The 18,784-nt window shown below is 47.1% G+C and overlaps 1 protein-coding gene across 9 annotated transcripts in view; it reads right to left on the bottom strand.

Annotated features, from left to right (window-relative positions):
* DAPK1 (death associated protein kinase 1) overlaps window positions 1-12,309 on the bottom strand; it is a 177,275-nt gene extending 164,966 nt beyond the window's left edge. For 2 of the 9 annotated variants that reach the window (XM_078061684.1, XM_078061690.1), the window contains exons 1-2: window positions 11,836-12,063; window positions 10,813-10,981 (exon numbers count right to left, since the gene is read on the bottom strand). In XM_078061684.1, the coding sequence (XP_077917810.1) occupies window positions 10,813-10,874 (62 nt within the window). In that variant the 5' untranslated portion in view covers window positions 10,875-10,981; window positions 11,836-12,063. Of the gene's footprint in view, window positions 1-10,812; window positions 10,982-11,110; window positions 11,237-11,301; window positions 11,439-11,835; window positions 12,064-12,110; window positions 12,212-12,288 lie in introns of those variants that run through there. The other 7 variants (XM_078061691.1, XM_036089481.2, XM_078061689.1 and 4 more) reach the window with 6 other exon arrangements.
* Window positions 12,310-18,784: the final 6,475 nt, after the last annotated feature.

Genomic DNA, 18,784 nt, shown 5'->3' with positions numbered 1-18,784 from the left:
CTTTTCAGGAACTCAAGGACAGCATAGGAAAGCTGAATTTGCGTGCTGACATGTCCCGGGTCCCCAGCAATGCCAGGAGGGCTACCCCTCAAAGCTTTTCTGAGCAGCTGACTCCTGGCTGACTTGCCGCTTTAGTGACCCTGGCTTCCCTGGACACATCTCTTTCCATCTTAATAGGACCTCCTTAACAGAAGCTTCCCTCTCCCTCTTCCCATGGCATCTGGTGGACTTTCTTTTTTATTTTATTTTTTTAAGGATTTTATTTATTTACTTGAGAGAGAGAGAGAGAGAGCATGAGCAGGGGAAGGGGGAGTGGGTGAGGGGGAAGCAGGTTCCCGGCTGAGGAGGGAGCCCGATTCAGGACTCGATCTTACGAACCTGAGATCATGACCTGAGCCAAAGGCAGACACTCAACCAACTGAGCCACCCAGGCTCCCCTGGGTGGACTTTCAGGATGGCATCTTATCCCCAGCAGCCCATTTTTGAATGCACAGCTCAACTCCTAATTTGCTTCTCCGGAACTCGAAGAACCATCTACCACAACATGAGGCAGACTCGCTGAGGGAACCCAGCACAGAAACCGAGTCCCGGGTTGGCGCCCACGGGCTTGGGGCAGGCACTCCTATAAGGATGGATCAGATGAACAAAGTCGAACTTGGCAGAATGAGCCCACCCTGCAGGCTGAGCCAAAGGAAGAGGAGAATGGAGAAGAGAAGGCGGAAGGATGGAACTAAGGAGTGAGCCCTCACCCCTACCCTACTGCTAGGTGTCCAGGCCAGAACCTGAGCAGGGAAAGAAGGAATGACTGGAGACAAGGTGGGGTTCTGTCACATAGATTCAGAAGCGTGTTATACAGTCCCCCTCTCCCTCATTCCCTCTCGCTCTCTCCATCTTGTTAACCAACCACCGCTTCTCAAGCATTTACTGTGTGCCTGGTACCAGACCAAGCACTTCACATACATTATCTACAACCTCGCAATGAACTTATGAGATAGGTATGATTACTATCCCCATTTAATGGATGAAAAAAACGAGTCAAGTGAGTTTCCCAAGGTAACAGCTGGTGTGCATTGTAGAATCAGGGATTTGGGTCCAAACCTCTGAACCATATTCTAATTTCTGCATATGTGCCTTCATAAGGCAAATAAATAAGACCCACTGTGTGCTTACCTTAATCCCACCCAACAGAAGAGACACAAAGAGCCATGTTCTCTACTCTCAGAAAACGCACAATCCACAGGGAGAGCTGAGAAGCACATGCAGAAGCCAACTGCAAAAGTACACAAAGTGGCCACTGCTTCATTCCAAATTATTAAGGAATATAAAATCTAGGGGTGCCTGGGTGGCTCAGTCATTAAGCATCTGCCTTCAGCTCAGGTCATGGTCCCAGGGTCCTGGGATCGAGCCCCGCATCGGGCTCCCTGCTCCGCAGGAAGCCTGCTTCTCCCTCTCCCTCTCCCCCTGCTTGTGTTCCCTCTCTCGCTGTGTGTGTCTCTCTCTCTCCATCAAAATAAATAAATAAAATGTTTTTTTTTAAAAAAAAAAAGGAATATAAAAACTAAGACAGTCTTCCTGGTGGAAGAGCCAGGAGCATGTTCTGGAGAAGGCTATGGGCTGACACTGGCCAGGTCATTTCCTATTTGCCTCTATTTCTCCAGGTGATCACTTCTCTCTAATGTAGGTATTTTTTTTTTAATTATCTTCATCAAAGAGAGAAGACTGCTTCTGAAGATGAGACCTACTGAGGCTGGTCCCTACTAATCAGCAATATTCAGAAAACAGGGCATACCCATTCAGCACCGGGATCATATTTGGCGAAACCCAGGGACTTCGTGCTTCCACACACACCGCCCCGAGGCTTACCTCGCCTGTCCACTGCTGGATTTGCCAAGCTCTGCTGTCTCTGTGGCAAGGGAGGGGTGGGGAGAGCACGGACTGATAAAACTTTATCCTGGAAAATATTCCACTTGTACTCATTCACTTCCTCTCCCAAACAACTGAATCAGCCGCCTGCAGTTCTACGTGAGGAAAAATACAGGATGGTACTTAGAGCCAGCCCTCATCAGTTCTAGAAGGGAAAACTGTAAATATCTTCCAGCTATCCTGAAGCTTGTTTGAATTACGCTGCAAAGAAATGCCAAGAACAGAATCCCAAGCAGTCACTTGATAGGCTCACGGCCAGATGGGATGACAGGTGAGGATCTACTTCGTTCCAATGGCACAATGTGGAAAAAATGACATTCGGGAGAAAAAGGAGCATTAGTGCCTGAAGTCAGCCGGGCCTTGCCCTGAGCACCCCGGTGCAACCGCACTCATGGTCTGCAGAGCGGCGCAAGCAAGCCGGGAAAGGGGCTACTCGTACCCTGCAGTGGGGAAGGAAGCTAACCCGTGATCATCAGGAGCCAGAGGAGCTCCTGAGGACAAACTCAGTAGAAGTTTCTGGCTTCACGAACAACAGCTCACATGCTGATTCTAGATACTCTGAGTGGCAAAGACAATATTTAGAGAGACAGCTTTGTATGTTCACACCCCAGGTGTATAACAGAAACCCCTGGCAGGCTCTGTTTTCAATTATACTGATTTATATACCAGTAAAATGGTATTTGTTAGGTAGCAAGTGACGTCTCAGTGTTTTGGGGTTTGGTTTTGCTTACCAAATTTCTACAGACCGCTCCTCCATGTATCATGTGCAATTCAGCATCTCAGACGTCAGCAGTTGGCTGTAAAAGTCTCTCCTCGACTGTATGTACATACCTGCAGTGGCCCTAGCTTAGTTTGTTGCTGTTGTTGTTTGTAAAGTGAAGCAGCTTGTAAGCAGCTTGTAACCCCCAGCCTATTAAAAACTACGCTCAAAAGGTTGTGGTCTTTTTCATCACTTTCCCAGAGACACACACACTGCTTACCCAGAAACCACAGATGCCCCCGCCCCCCCCGCCCCCCCCCAAAAAATGGAGCTCCGAACAGAGGAGGCAAAGCAACTTCTCAAAGGAGGACGGGAAGCTGAGGCCTCGGTCAGCTCCAACTACTGATCTTTTCTGCTCCAAGCCACTCCCTCTCTGTCCCAACAGATCCCTCTGTCACTGTTCCTTGCCTCAGCCACGTCCTACCTACCCTCTGCATACACAGCCTGGTCATAGACAGACGTGCAGCTCAGAGGAAGAGCTAATCCTTTTCATGACAGATCGAAAAAGGGGGCATTGATTATTTTCCCTACATTTATTTTTCAACTGGAAAATTCTACCCTCAAGCGCCTCAGACAAGAGCATGGAAGATGGAAGTAAGGTCTCAAAGCTCCTGACTTTTTAAGATACAAAGGCAAAGTATGCGTGGTTTCAATGGCAGGAAATGCCAAGCCGCAGAACGAACTACTGAACAACGGGAAAGAATGGAAATTAGCTCATTCCTTGCAGGTGAACACTTACAATATCCACACTACTTGAGATAAACCAGCCTCGTTCATCACATTAGATCTAAATAAGAATAATTAGGTAGTTTTGACAGAAAATATGTCCCAAAAGAGAGGCCACACTCAGAGCCAAATTTCCCAGCTGAAAACCACCAGGCTTATGAATATAAGCACCATCAGTATAAACTTTTCAAACACCAGAGATCAGCAGTTTCCAGCATTCATTTGCTCAAACATTATGTTCCTCATCCAAAGTTGAATGTGTTTATAAAGGGAAAAAATCAACAACGTTCACCCCACCTCCTCTCCTGACATCTCTGAATATACATTAGGTTGCTGAATAAAATTCCTCAAGCTCACACTGGAAATGTCGTAGGACAGAGGGGCGAGCCACATGGTCATTTCTCAGGCGGAGGCAACATTATACTTAAGTGGCCACAGTGTGATCTGTAAGCCACACTAGCTTCTTATGTCACCTAAAAAAGAGAGAAGCTATAAACAAGAGTCACCAAGGATCACACCGGTCAACCTACTGCCCGAGATCAGTGACTAGCACAGGACTGCTTTTGTTTTGTTTTGTTTTGTTTTGTTTTGGACTGGGATTGAAAATAAGACACTAACCATCTTAGGTTTTAGACTTTGTAAAAATCCTCTTGGCACATTAAACCTAGAGAGGGGTACAGCACTTTTCGGTTTACCTAAGAAAGATTTATTACTCAGGCCCAGTTGTTTCAATCCCATTTAGATACTGCAGAAAAACCGAATGGCAATTGTTTTTTTCCTCCTTTCACATTTAAAGGAATTCATTTAGAATGTTAACAAAGTGATAAATTTGATTTACTATAAATAATTATACTGTCATATCATCTCTCTCAAGGCTGACAGATGGGGCTTTCTGTTGTGATAATTTACCTCAATAAACCAAAGCAAAACAACCAAGTATGGTCTTCCACATATAGTCTCAGGCAATCATACAGCAGGCCCTAAACCATGCGGACTAGTGCTACTTCATGAAACGAGAAACTGCTTGTCATTTAGGGGATGGCCCACCAGGCAGAGCCATGACTTAACACGGTACATTACTCAAAGGTTAAATAATAATAAGAGTGTTCTGTGAACTTTCTAAAAAGCCGAACTATTAATTTTGGGAGTTGGGTCAAACCATGCCACACACCAACATCATTCATAACCATGGAGCACAAGGGAAAAGGAAAGAAGTTTCTGTGTGCAGGAAAGTGCCAGGGGAGTTCTGAGCTCAGAGCAAGCCTCTGGCTTGGGGGGGGGGGGGCGGGGGGGCGGGGATCAAACCTTCAGTGAAGTTGGCTTCTAGCTGTTCCTAACCACCCTCTCAAAGGCAGATATTAAAAACAGATTGGCATTAGCTGGCTGCCCAAATCACCTCTCTTAAATATCTTGCCAAATCCTAACTAGTGTAAAGAACGTCCGAAGCAGGCCTGGCCAGGTTTTGGGGCCCACCTCTTGCTACCTACTAAGCAGCTGCTCGAGATACCTGACCTGTCTAAGCACCGACTAGATGAAATGGAAAGGGAGGACCCACTGATTATCCCAGCTTCTTCCAGCTCCGGGTGCCGAGGGGTCTTTGGGCTGCCCTTCACCAAGGCAAGCCCCTCCTTTCCACCAGTAAGCAGAGTCTTTGTCTCATGATCAGTAATAACTTTCTAGTAAAATCATGTTTTATTGCATTTAGACAAAATGCCTGGTTAGCGTAGGTACACACAGCATCTGGCTAGAATTCAGGGTGAAAGTTCGTAACACATTTCCCTGCAGGAAGACAGGGGGTCTTGAAAGAGGTCAGACAATGTAACTGACCTTGTAGCTCACAGGGCTTAGGCCTTGCCCCCCACACCACCTCCAAGGATATCCACCCAGATGCCCTCCCCACCCCCACTCCACCTGGGAGGAAATGGTCTTTGCCTTTAAGGGGTCACAACTTTGCTCGAAGGTAAGAGGACATGTTGACACTGTCACCTCTCCTGATATAACTCCCATATATAATTACTGAAATTAATCTGAGCATCCATCTCTGTAAGCCTACTGCGTGTTTTCCACAGCTTTGTAGAGGCAGCCAATGTTATGGGGCCTTAGGTTCCCAAGTGGCTAGGTAAGATACAGGCTTGGGGGTAACAAGGCATAGGCGGACCAAAGAGTCCGCTTCAATGCTTCTTGGCTCCTCATCAAGAAAACCTCAACCCCCTATGTTTCTGGCCCCATCAAACCTAAATTATGCCTGCCTGGGTGGTCCGGAGATACCTGCCCAGTGCTGGCAAGCAAGCATCCAGCCAAACTGCCGCTCACCGCCATCACCGTGCCCTCCCTTCACGCCCTGCAAGACCATTATTGGACCTTCCTAAAATGCACAGAATTCAAAATCACTGAATGCAGAACATAGTCGATGATGCCCTAATAGTGTTGTACATGGGTGACAGAGGGCAGCCACACTGTGGGCGCACCATCACACATGAGCTGTCAATCATATGCTGTATGCCTGAAATTAACCTAACATTGTGTGTCCACTATACTTTAATAAAAACAAATCATTGAACATCACCTCTAATATGTATATTTGAACCTTCTCTCTCTTAAAACTTTGCAGCCTCTCCTATCAGAGGAAACATCTGAGGGAACACAGAAGCAGAAATGCAAATTAAAAAAATCACATTCGGCGCCGTCCTACAGGATGATCTCACTAGTCAACCAGGTGGGCCTGTGATTCTCCCTCTAAAGGGAAAACAGGCCAAGAAGTCTTTCCTCTTTCCACCCACACAGGATTGCCCTAATTCTTAGGACCCACTCTGTGGTCCGCAGTAAACCAAATGAAAGATGTACGCTGACTCTTGGAGTTTAGGACAAAGCCTTACTTCAATTAAAATGCCTATGGATTGTACGCCGGAATGAGAAAGTTTTAAATTTGAATGATTAAGCTTCCAGCCACCATCCGAACCGATGTAAATTATCTAATGCTCCACTTTGTTTTGTTTAAAGCTGGACATGTAACTTGGACATGTAACTGTCCAGTCACAGAGAACACAGAAGGAAAAGCAGTTTTTACTCTTATAAGCTGCAGCCCTTAACATCCCAAGCTCATCTCCCCGTGGTCATCACTCACTGAGGGCCATATGTACGTACGAGCGTGTGTGTGTGTTCACGGTGCTTTACATATATCAATCTACTCATCCAAAGAGCGAGCATTTATTGAGCCTCTACCAACAAGTACCTAAGTGGCTTTAGAGATACAAACTGATGAGCAAGTCCAAGGTCACAGCCTTGTGACAATCTGCGAGGAAAGCAGGTAATCAAATAAACAATGACTCTACAATGTGGTAGGGGACAACAGTTATTAAAAATAATATCTTAAGCAGTCACGGCGTGTCAGGTGGTTACAGCCACGGTCTCTCATTCGCACAACACCCTCTAAAGGTCGGGGTCTCCCCACTTTCCAAGTGAGTGTACCGAGGCTGCCTCACACCACACATTGCCTCTCTATCAGCATCAGCATCCACAGCATCATTTAGGTCTTAAATCCCCGTGCCGGTCCCAATATTGCACCTGCCAACCTGCACTGGCTTGTCCAGGCACTGATGGAGCTTTCGCCTGGTGTTACAGGGCACACTGCATGCCCTGGGGAGAAAAGACCACGGAGCTCACCAGAAGGAACGCTCAAGCGGGCTACAAGAAGCAACACAAGAGGGGCGCCTGGGTGGCTCAGTCATTGGGCGTCTGCCTTCGGCTCGGGTCATGGTCCCAGGGTCCTGGGATCGAGCCCCGCATCGGATTCCCTGCTCAGTGGGAAGCCTGCTTCTCTCTCTCTCCCACTTACCCTGCTTGTGTTCCCTCTCTGGCTGTCTCTCTCTGTCAAATGGATGGGTAAAATCTTTAAAAAAAAAAAAAAAAAAAAGAAGCAACACAAGAATAACGACAGCACAAAGCAAGGACATGGCATGGCACGACGCAGTCTGCAGTCATGTTCCAACAGAGTAGAGTGCTTCAAGACAGCAAGTCTGAAGGGAGAAATCACTGTGGAGGGAATTTCTTCAGGAGGTAGGACCCGGGTCTTAAGATGATGTAAGGTCAGACAGCGGGAGAGGAAAGAAGGCCAGTTCCCCGGGAAAGTGGTGCTCAGAGAGATGTCCAGAAGGCTCACAGGTTAGGCTGGACCACGGCCAACCACATAAGGGGAGCCTGATGGTGGGACAAGCCAGCATGCAGCCTCCCAAGCTCCCGCTGATAAGAGTGTCTAAGGCATTCCGGGGCACTAAAAATGACCCAGATATAATGGCAGATGGAGAAATCTGCACGCATAAGAACCCCTCCCAGAAACCACTCCCTCGGATGGAAACAGGGCTTTGTTCCACCTCCTGAGATGGACAGTGAGACCCCAAAGGGCCTCCCGGAGTCAACACAAAAGGTCACCAAACAGTCTTCTAAAGGGAGGGGTGGCTGCTCACAACAGGTTCATGTTCGAGTTCAGAGCTGCTTTATTCAGACTCAGAGTGGGGAGGCCAAGGGCAACATCAGCGTGCCTCCCCCATGCATGACCCTTTTCCCAGAAGGCCTCCCTTCCCCAAAACTGATAAACAGATACCTGAACAAAAATGGACTTGCAGGCCAAATTATTAGCCTGGCTGGAACACCCACATGTCTCGGTCAGTCCTGCAGATAATATCTGCCTTGGTTTAACTCTTTACTGCTAATTAAAATACTTTTACACGTGTTAGATTATGTGATTTTCACAACAGCCATGACATAAGCATTAGGCCTCTCTATTTTTTTTAAGTTTTTATTTATTCATTTATTTAAGTAATCTCTACACCCAACATGGGGCTTAAACTCATGACGCCGAGAACAAGAGTCGCTTGCTCTTTTGACTGAGCCAGCCAGGCACCCCTAAGCCCCTTGCTTTAAAAATGAAGATCCTGAGAGTCAGAGAGGGTGAGGGACTTATTCAAGGTGATTAGCAAGTTGCAGACCCAGGTTTTGAACCAGGATGTCTGTCCAGTGGTCTGTCTGCTGGATCACTACTGCAATCATCAGAATACTTTATAACGTTCTTTACAGGGACAGAGAGCTTTTACAGCAGTCCTGGGCAGTACACAGACACACACTAACACACATAGACAGACACACAGACACACACACACAAGCACTCATACATATGTACTCTCTTTTCCTAAAAGTAAAGTAATAATAGTAACAATACTGAGTGCACCGATCTTCCCTCCTCTGGCTATGGACTTGGTCTCAGCATGTGCGTAAGTTAAACGAGTACCTATTATTTAGATGACTCCTAAAGACATGCAAGTCAAGTGTAGAATGTACACACTGGTCTGTGTATAACTCATTGCTTACAAGGGCCTTGCATTTGTGCTCAATTATCTGCCCATTTCCATTTCTGAGACACATGAAGCAGCCTCTTTCCTTCATATCTATCTTAGGTCAGGACTTGTTTTCAGGAAGTGGCTATTTCCCAGGCAGATGTAAAAATCACAGGGCTTGGAAAAAAAACTTCCCCCTCAAATCAACCATTTTCCCCATTTTTAGGCAAAGCAAAAGCAGCTGTATCAGATGGATGGGCATATATACTTTATTTTAAAAACCCCCAACTCCCATTTTCTCAGAGCCCTTCTCTCAAATCCATAGGTCACACAAATTAAATCAGCCCATCAACCAGGTGTCAATTAGTCTTGCACAGTGGGGAGAAAGTTCTACACAGAAACGGAGACCGAGACAAAAATCAAAGCTAAATGTAGTGAGAACTGAGCAAGCCACCTCTCAGCTCAGAGGCAGAGGGCCTGTCATCTCGCCCACGAAGTAAAGATCACAAACTCCCCCACCAGCCTCAGGGAGGCTTTGTTTTTTTTCTTTCTCATAACACACAATTTTACCAAAAGATCTTACTGAAAATAAGGTCATATACTTAATCCATAAAGCAATCGGCTCACCTAATTTTAATCACCCCTCTTTCTAAGAGAATTTATATAATCAGGCCACACTACACAAATGGAATTAAAATACATTTTTTCACCTTTTTTTCCTAGTACGGAAACTCAAAGGAAAACTTCATATACCACTCGTCTTGCTGAAAACCACAGGAATAAAGTGATTCATTTCTAGTTAAACCAAGTACTTCAACCACATACCCTTAAACCTTAATCTTAAACATATCCATGAAGTATGATTTTTGAGAGCTTTCCTTCTTCCTTATTCCCTCAGGAAATCTCCAATAATATAGCATAAGCTCCTCCTAAGTGCAGGCTCTCAGTGATGTCCTGAGTTGATACTAAACACATACAGAAATACTCTCTTACAGTAACCTTTTAAAAATGGCTTTTATTCCCCACTCTTACTGGAACTTGTAAAAAATTTTAGTTAAGCTCCACACTGGAAATTCCCATTAGGTAACCTAGGGTGTGGGTGCTTTTGAATTTCCTCCTAATTTAAAAAAAAAAAAAAAAAAAGCTTAGGATCAGGACATCAGGTGAATATGGAAAAATACATATTTTGATACAGGTGTAAGTAAATACACACTTTCTCTTTGTTTCAAGATCCTTTACTCAATACAAATCCCCTAAAACCAAATTCTTACGTTGAATCTAAATTTAGGTGTGAAAACTGGGCTTTGTGCTACTTAGACCAGAGCTCAACACATCCTGTCAAATACCCAGTCAAGGGGAAACTGAGCCAGTGCTGAGACGCCTCAAAATAATCATTCTTTGTTCACCTAGAAACTGAACGACTTTGCACTCAGAGTCACAGCTCCCACAGTGGTGGAAGTACACTCTGGATCCAGATAGCCATATTAGACTCTTAATCGTTTATTTGTTAAAAATTTAACATGGTAAACGAAACCAAAGCAACCACTAACACCAACGGGGTAATTAAATCCCTGGCTGGAGGAAGTTTCAAAATCCAAACCCGACAGCAACATCTGGCAAGCATGCTACCAATACTTGCTCAGGTTACTCTGAAAATTCAGAAAGAAAGTATTAAGATTTTAAAAGCCTACTAATTAGTTTGTATCTGCTTAAATCACATAGAAGATCTAACACCAGATGCAAATATATCTTAGCTTTTGCCTCATCTCGGAACGGCAAAAGCTGACAAGAGTTACTGCAGACAATTAAATCTGTTCCTGTCCAGGGCTCTTGATCAATACCCTTTACAACATAATCTAACACTGAAATTGCCTATCCTAGCCCCTTGGATTAGGTGGTTTATTTCTGGACCCCAGCCCGTGCTGGGTTAGTAACTCTTTTCTCTATAATTTGCACATCTCTTGGAAGGGAGAGGGAGCCTCCCGATTCAAACTGCATTTGTTTACCGCCCACTGCCCTCAATATTATGCATTCCCACCACCCAGTAGCATGCGCTTCCGGCACCCCTTGTACCTGCCAAGTTCCTCGCCGGTGTCGTAGTAATCATCCACGTTTTCCTGCCTGAACACAGTCATGATAAACTGTCACGCCTCACCAAAGCCCAGGCACTTCAGCTCCGCTTCCCACACCATCACCACCGCTCCTGCGCCTCCTTGGGCCCCTCATGCATCAGTCTCCAGTCCTTTAAAATAATAGCAACAATAATAGTAAAATGACAACTCGAAAAGGAAGGAGTCCTCCCCAGCTAAGAGCCGCTCGCCGAGGACCCCCTCTCCCCAGCTGCCCCTCCCCGCCGGGTGGAGAGGCGCACCCTTTGTTAAACCCGCGCCAGGGACGTCCCCAGCCCCGCATCGCCCGCGCGCGCGTGGAGCTGAGCACAACCGCACCCCAAGGTCCGCGTCCCCGAAAGCACCGCGCTCCGCGTGGATCAGAACCGGCTCCGGAAGTGACTGGCCTCCCCGCCTCCCCTTCCTCCACACACACACCCACCCAGCTCCCCACCTCCGGGGGCGCCGCGGAAGAATGAAGCCCTCGCCCGGGCGGAACGCGCCTCGCTGGAAGCATCCCCCTCCAGTCTGCGGCGGCACGGCGACCCCGCGCCACCTCTCGGCGCCCGCACTCCCCGGCCAGCGCGGCCACCGCGGCCACCCCCTCCCCTCCCCCGAGCCAGGCAGTCCCCAGAGGCACATTCCTGGCGACTCCCGCTCCGTTACCCGGCCGACCCGGCGTACGGCCGCCCGGGGGAGCAGGGGAGGAAAGGGAGCGGCCGAGGGAGGCGCGGCCGCCCGCTCCCCGTCTCCGCGCCCCGACACAAAGCGCCCGGCCCGGCCCGCGCCACCTGTTCCCACCCGGCCCGCGGGGCAGAGGGAGCCTCCTCGCTGCGACCCCACTTCTCCCCGCAGTCCAGCCGCCCCCGCCTCGGCCTTCCCGGTTGCCCTGGGCGCTGCCCGGGCAAACCCCGCCGCGCCGCCGCCGCGAAAGCAAAAGCAGGCGGCGGGGCCCGGGAGGAGCCGGGGAGCGCGCGCGGCCACTCACCCGAGCGCCCGGGAGCTGCCCGGGTCCCTCCGGAGCTGTCGGAGGCCGACCGTGGGCGCCAGCGCCGGAGACGAGCGGGGCGGCGGCGGGCGCGCGGGGAGGGGGCGAATGGGGGGGCGCGGATCCCACGCGTCCGCCCCGGCGTCGGCTCGGTGGGGCTCTCCCCCTCCGGCTCGGGAGCAGCCCCTCGGCTCCTCGCCGCCTTCCTGGAGGAGGGCGGCCGGCAGGCGGCCAATGGGGACCCCGCGGGCGGGCTGGCGGCACGGCCCACCCACCTCCGAGCTGCCCGGCCCGGCCGGCGCTGCGGGTTCTGCGCCGCGCTGAGTGCTCCTCCCCGCTCGGCGCTCCCGGCTCGCTGGCGCGCTCTACCGCGCACACCCCCGCACACACCCACTCATCCACACCCACCCTGGAGCCGAGGGAGCGCAGCCGCGCGCGTCGTGGGCGCCCCACCTGTGCACGCCGCTCGGCTGCCCCCTTCGGCCGCGTTCCAGAGAAATGCGATTCCTTCGTCCCCAAATGTGTACTGAGCGCCCGGCGTGTGCCAGGCACGGTGCTCGGCACCGGGAACTTGGAGACCAAAATAGATTTTTAAAATTCCCTGCCCTCGTGAAACTTACATTCTGGTGGAGAAGCTAGAAAAGAAATATGTAAGCAAATGAATAAGACCATTTTAGAAGAAATCAGGTCTATGGAGACAGTAACACAGAAGAACGGGATAGAGAAGGGCAGGGAGGGAGTGGGTCGCATTACTTGCCTTTCCTCTCCAGAATAGGTGTTTTGAGCTGAGATCTGAAAGATAAGAAGGTATGCAAAAGAGAAGAAAAGATTGAGGTCTCAGAGGACCAATGAGCAACAGAAAGGAAGGGTTTATGTGTGCTCTTCAATAAGTATTGGCTATTGATGACTTGAAACGTGGATAGTCTCCAAGTGTTCTAGAAGTGTGAAATGCACATCGAATTCCAAGACTTGGTATAGAAATAAGAATGAGGGGCGCCTGGGTGGCTCAGTCGTTAAGCCTCTGCCTTCGGCTCAGGTCATGATCCCAGGGTCCTGGCATCAAGCCCCGCATAGGGCTCCCTGCTCCACAGGAAGCCTGCTTCTCCCTCTCCCACTCCCCCCCCTTGTATTCTCGCTCTCCCTGTGTCTCTCTCTGTCAAATAAATAAATAAAATCTTTAAAAAAAAAATTCTTAGAAATAAGAATGAAAAGTATCTCATGAATATTTTTGTAATAACTACATGTTCAGATGATAGCATTTTGGATATACTGAGTTAAATAAAATCTATTATTAAAATTAATTTCACCTTTTACTTTTTAAAATGCAGCTACTAGAAAATATAACAATACCTTTGGGGCTTGCATTATGTCTCTGAAGAGTGTGCTGGTCTACACAGAGACCCCATACCTCCTGGAGACTCTTTATCCACTTTCTCTTCTTCTTACCCCGTGCTCCCACCAATGCTTTGGGTCTGCGAAACAGAAAGGATGGTTTCCCATAGGGACTCCTGGGGATCCCCAAACAGAAAAGTTCCTACAGGGAAATCTGCCTTACTGCTTAGAATTGTAGGCACTATGTGAGCCCTCTGAGATTTCAGAGTTATATCACTATTCAAATAACCCAGATTTTCTAAAATGAGGTTTAAACTCATTTTGGGTCAACAGAAGTTTCAACTGTAGAAATTTTGACCTACTGCCAAAAAAAAAAAAGAATGCCCCTCAGAGCTTATATCAGACTGTCCTCTTTTTTTTTTAAGATTTTATTTATTATATTTATTTTAGACATAGAGAGAGAGAGAGGGCACACACACACAAGAGCAGGGGAGGGGCAGAGGGGGAAGGGGAGGGATTGAAAATCTCCAGCAGACTCATTGCTGAGCAGGAGCCCAAGGTGTGGCTCAACCTCACCACCCTGAAATTATGACCTGAGCCAAAACCAAGAGTGGGATGCTTGACCAACTGAGCCACCCAGGTGTCCCTCAGACCATCCGCTTAAAGAACATTTCATTTAGTGGCCCAAAGGAAGGGCAAATGTTCATGATGATAGAAGTAAGGGAAGGTTCCAAATTAGGAGATACTACCAACCTAAGTGGTGGGTTTGAGAATTAATACCAAAGGATCTTGAGAGGTGAGAAATACAGTCAAAAAATAACAACAAAAGAAAAGGTGACTCATCTGGGGGAAATGAAAATGAATACATCTGTTGGGGGGGAAAATTTAAAAACAGATGTTTGGGAGAAACTTGGAAAGTGCTCATGGACGACTGCTTTCCGGCTAATATTTTTCCTGCAAAATAAATGTAAGTGTGTTTTCCAAGGCAATGAGGATTGGCTCTGTTTGGGGGCTAGCATGTCTTGCCTACCATGTTCCACGTGCTAATCACATGACATTTTCTGGGATCCTGGGAAGTGCATGAAGGTGGGTGTCACAAAATTGGATCTAATATTGGTGGAACCATTTAAGGGCTGAACGACCTTGGATGTGTTCCTTACACTCCAAGCTTCATGTCTGCATTAATTTAGGCAAGCATTTTAGAGGAGGAAAATGTGGTAGTTAAAAAAAAATGGCCAAAAATTCAATCAAGAAGTGGAGTCTAATTTTTCTCCCCATGACCATGAGCTGGCCCTAATGCTTCGCTTCTCAGAAAATGTGGCGGAAATGACACAGCATAACGTCCTTCCAAGGCTAGGTCATAAGGCCTTTAGGAGCTTCTGCCTCACCCTCTCCTTCTCTGTAACTCGCTCTGGCTCTCTCTCCCGCTACTCTCTCACTCCCTCTGCCTTCAGCTGCCATGGTTACCCTGGGGCTGCCATGTGGAGAGACCATGTGGAGAGACCACAGAAAGAAAGAAGCCCAAGGAAGCCAGCTGTTCCAGCCCCATGCCCCACCCCCACCCCCACCCCACCCCCACCCCCACCCCCAGCTACTCGTGTTTTCACAGCCCAGGCTCTGGGAGCAGCATCAATGATTGTTACTGTTTTAAGTCATTCTTTTGGGGTGGTTTGTTACAGAGCAATACATAACTTATCAGAGAGTTAGGAAGAAAATAAGAAAAGTCTTAACATGTACCAGATGCCAGGTAGACTAAATTATTCTCTTGTTTAATCTTCAAAGAACTCTGTACATTAGCTGTCTCACTTTTTTTTTTTTTTTTTGCTTTATACTTAACCTTAATGTCATCACCTGCAAAATGGGGACAATAACAGACCCTTGAATATTCCTCAGACTTGCTGGGAGAACAGAGAGAGACACTGCATGAAATAGGGCTTTGTACATTATAAAATACATCAGGGTGTTGGAGCAAGAAGGGCTCCAAGAGGCATCTCTCAGATGGAAGGCAGCAATACAGTAATCCTCAAATCATGAGATTTAAGCTGGAAAGGACGTCTGTGAAAATAAATGATTATGAATATGGACAATGGATTATGATAATCATGATGCCAGCATTTAAAACGGACTCAGATATAGAAGTTAGAACATTATTTCATATCTGTATTAGGGTAAAATAACTACTGATATAAAGCCCAACAAAACTTAGAGTTCTAACAAATTAAAAGTTTATTTCTTACTCTCAGCACTGAGGTTTGCAGGAGCTAGAGAGGTAGACAGAGGGCTACCCCCCGCCACCCATAGTCACTCAGGGAGCCAAGTTTCTGCCCTCTGATGGATCCATGTTCTCTCAGTGCATGCGAGGTTCTTCTTGATCCTTCTCTTCTACTGGCTGATAAGAGAGAATCCAGAGAAGACTACACTGGAAGCTTATTAAGGGGGTCGTCAGGTTTGAAGTCTAAGGCCTAACCATTTGTGGGCAAGATATTCTAAGACATATCAGAGTGGACCACATTAGCTCAGTTCACCTTCCAATTACTTTTTAATAACAAGTCTTTGGCTTTTATCAAGGGCTTTTTTTTTTTTTAATTTTAATTCCAGTGTAGTTAACATACAGTGTTATGTAAGGCTCAGACGTACAGGGGCTTATATTTTATTTTTTTAAAGATTTTATTTATTTATTTGCCAGAGAGAGAGAGAGAGCACAAGCAGGGGAAGCAGCAGGCAGAGGGAGAAGCAGCATCCCCACTGAGCAAGAAGCCAGATGTGTCACAGGACTCGATCCCAGGACCCTGGGATCATGACCTGAGCCAAAGGCAGATGCTTAACTGACTGAGCCACCCAGGCATCCCTTAAATTTTTTTAAAAGATTTATTTATTTGGGAGAGAGAGAGCGTGCACACGTGAGCATGAGCAGAGGAAGAGGCAGAGGGAGAGGGGGAGACTCTCAGGTAGACTCCAATGCCCAGCACAGATCCCAATTTGGTGCACAATCCCATGACTCTGGGATCATGACCAGAGCCGAAACCAAGAGTTGGATGCACAACCAAGTGAGCCACCCACGCACCCCCAAGGGGCTTATATTTTTAAACTGCCCTGTGAAAAATGTTTCTGTACCTGTGGCTTCCCTTGGAGGGATTGCCCATTATGCAGCCGAGTATCTCTTATGTAGGAAGTCACATGACTGCACCCAATCCCTCCCAGTACTGAGCACTAAGATAACTCATCTCTTTTTTTTGTGAGACAATGAAAATCGTAAAGCTCATTCTGCTTTCCATTTTCCCTGGATTCCAAAAAGCATGTGGCAGTCTCAGAAAGTATAGTCCTCTAAGTAATGTCCAATTCACCATATTCTCTGAGTCAATCAATAAGCATGTGTTTTCTAGTATATATTAGATACTGAGGATGCAGAGATGAAAGAAACATTCTTTATCCTCAAGTAACTCAGTCTAATGAGGGAGCCCAATGAACAATGAAGACTGTTCCATTACAGTGTGACTGTGCTAGATATAATCCATTCACTCCTCTAGAGCCAGTCTCGACCCTTCTCCAACCTTACAGGTTGGCAGGCTGGGCTGTGAGATTATTTTCACTCATTTCCTTGTCCTCTTCCTGCTGGTTGGTTTGGCCAGTGGGGAACCCTGGTATGAGGTCAAGAAGGAGGGAAGAGAATGAAGCCAGGAGAGTTACTTTCCTGTTTTCCTCACAGAAAGGTTGCCTTGGTCACTGTCAAACAAAGGTCTACTGCTCTTCATCAGATAACCTCTTCCACATGATTTTCTCTGTCCAGGCTGTTGGTAACCAGTCTCTCACCTTGTCTGTTTGGACCTAGAATTGGTGCCAGATCAACTGTTACTAACCTGGGTTCCTACCCCATCCCTTATGGTTGTCCTGCACCCCTCCCACACCTCTCTGAATCATCCTAATTAGAGTGTGCCATTTCCTTCCTCTGGGACCTTGATTGCTAGTGTAAGGAGAGCGGAATCTCAGACTGCTGTGAAAACACAAAGGGAGGGCACTTAATTCAGATAAAGGCCAAAGGTGGAGGGTGATGATAGGGGTGAGCCTGGGGTTTTAGGGAAATTTCCTAGAGGAGCTGACATCCTAATAGAACTTGAAAAAAAGATTAAGAATTGGCAGAATAAAATGGTGGGTAATGGGGTGGTGGATTGGGGGGCGCCACGGGTGGGAGAGAAGGGCATCGAGACAGAGGAAAATAGTGAGGGTAAAATCATAGATGTGAGGTAGATAATGGATCATTCAGTTCTAAGCAATAAACTTCAGGCAGTGAAATGGCAAAAAGTAAGAGCAGAGAAAGGGTCTTTTCCACCATGCCCAGGACCTAGATAAGAGCAGAGAGGTAAACCAAGGTAGATTTTGACAGCCTTGTCCATTATGTCATTAATTTGGCACATGCTCAGAGATGGTGGGTAGAGAACAACAACAAGATACTTTAAGGAGGTAGAAATCACAGGACTTTGTACTTGAGGAAAAGGACAGAATCAGGGCGATATCCAAGCTTTTGGTTAAGTGATTAGAAAAATATTGCTGCTATGTAGGCTGAAATACAGGTGCACAAGTTGCATGGGGAAGAGAAGATGAGGCCAGTCTTAGAGATATGAAGCTTGAGGTGTCCTGGGCATCTAGATGATATCCAGGTGAGATGGGCACCCGTGGGATAGACAGGCTGATTCTGGTGTACACCAGGGGAGCCAGCACATGAAGTAGATGGAAACAGGATACAGGACTAGAAAGAGCACTTGGAGCAGAACTCTTGGGAACAGAAACTATCAACTCAAGCAAATACAGAGGGGTAAGTATGCTTGGTCAGTAGCTATAAATTGCCAACTAACCTGATGAGCAGCTATGGGTTTTACTTGTGTTTCTTGGGGCCAGAACGGGCACCACCAGTGGGTAGTGAATTAAGACCTCATGAATCCTGAGTGCCTTACACGCCTGTGTATATATAGTACACCATGAATATTTGCTGTCTTCTTGGTCTAATAGGTTACTAACTTCCTTATCTATGCTAATACATCTTGTGAATTTCATCCATCTCATTTATTTTCTTGTTTTCTATAAGAGTTGAATATGCACAAACAAAATACCAAATGCAGGTTACACACGTCCTTCCTGTGAGTTATTCGAAGCACCTTTCTGACCCCTTTTCCCACCATTGCTCCAGACTCACCTTTTTTTGTAGTGCGTGGGTATAAAAATTAGGGCTTCACAGTGCCTCCCTGGCCCTCTGAGCTGGAGTACGTGACCTCAGATTTAAGAGCCCATAGCATGGATTTTGCCTACTTCTCTACCCCTCTCTACCCCTCTGATTTCCCCTCTGACTCAGCTTCTTTCCAATTTTCATTTATTGTACCCTGAGGTATTGAATGCATTTCTGACTCCCATCAAATCCTTTGTGAAGACAAGTAGGGTGTACATAAATGCATGCAAATCACTGACCAGTATCTGAAAGGCCACAGGACATTATAAACATCTGGGACTACAAAGTTTACTCTTGCCCTTAGCCTGATTTCTTTTGTGCCTGGCCCAATTTCTTCTAGGTTCTGACACTACCTGAAGCAAAGGTTGGTAACACTGACAACACTTATAAAACTCATGG

The sequence above is a fragment of the Halichoerus grypus genome, chromosome 14 (assembly GCF_964656455.1).
Source record: "Halichoerus grypus chromosome 14, mHalGry1.hap1.1, whole genome shotgun sequence".
Classification (NCBI taxonomy): Eukaryota; Metazoa; Chordata; class Mammalia; order Carnivora; family Phocidae; genus Halichoerus; species Halichoerus grypus.
Note: the sequence above shows the minus strand (reverse complement) of the source record. Positions and strands in the feature narration are given on the sequence as shown.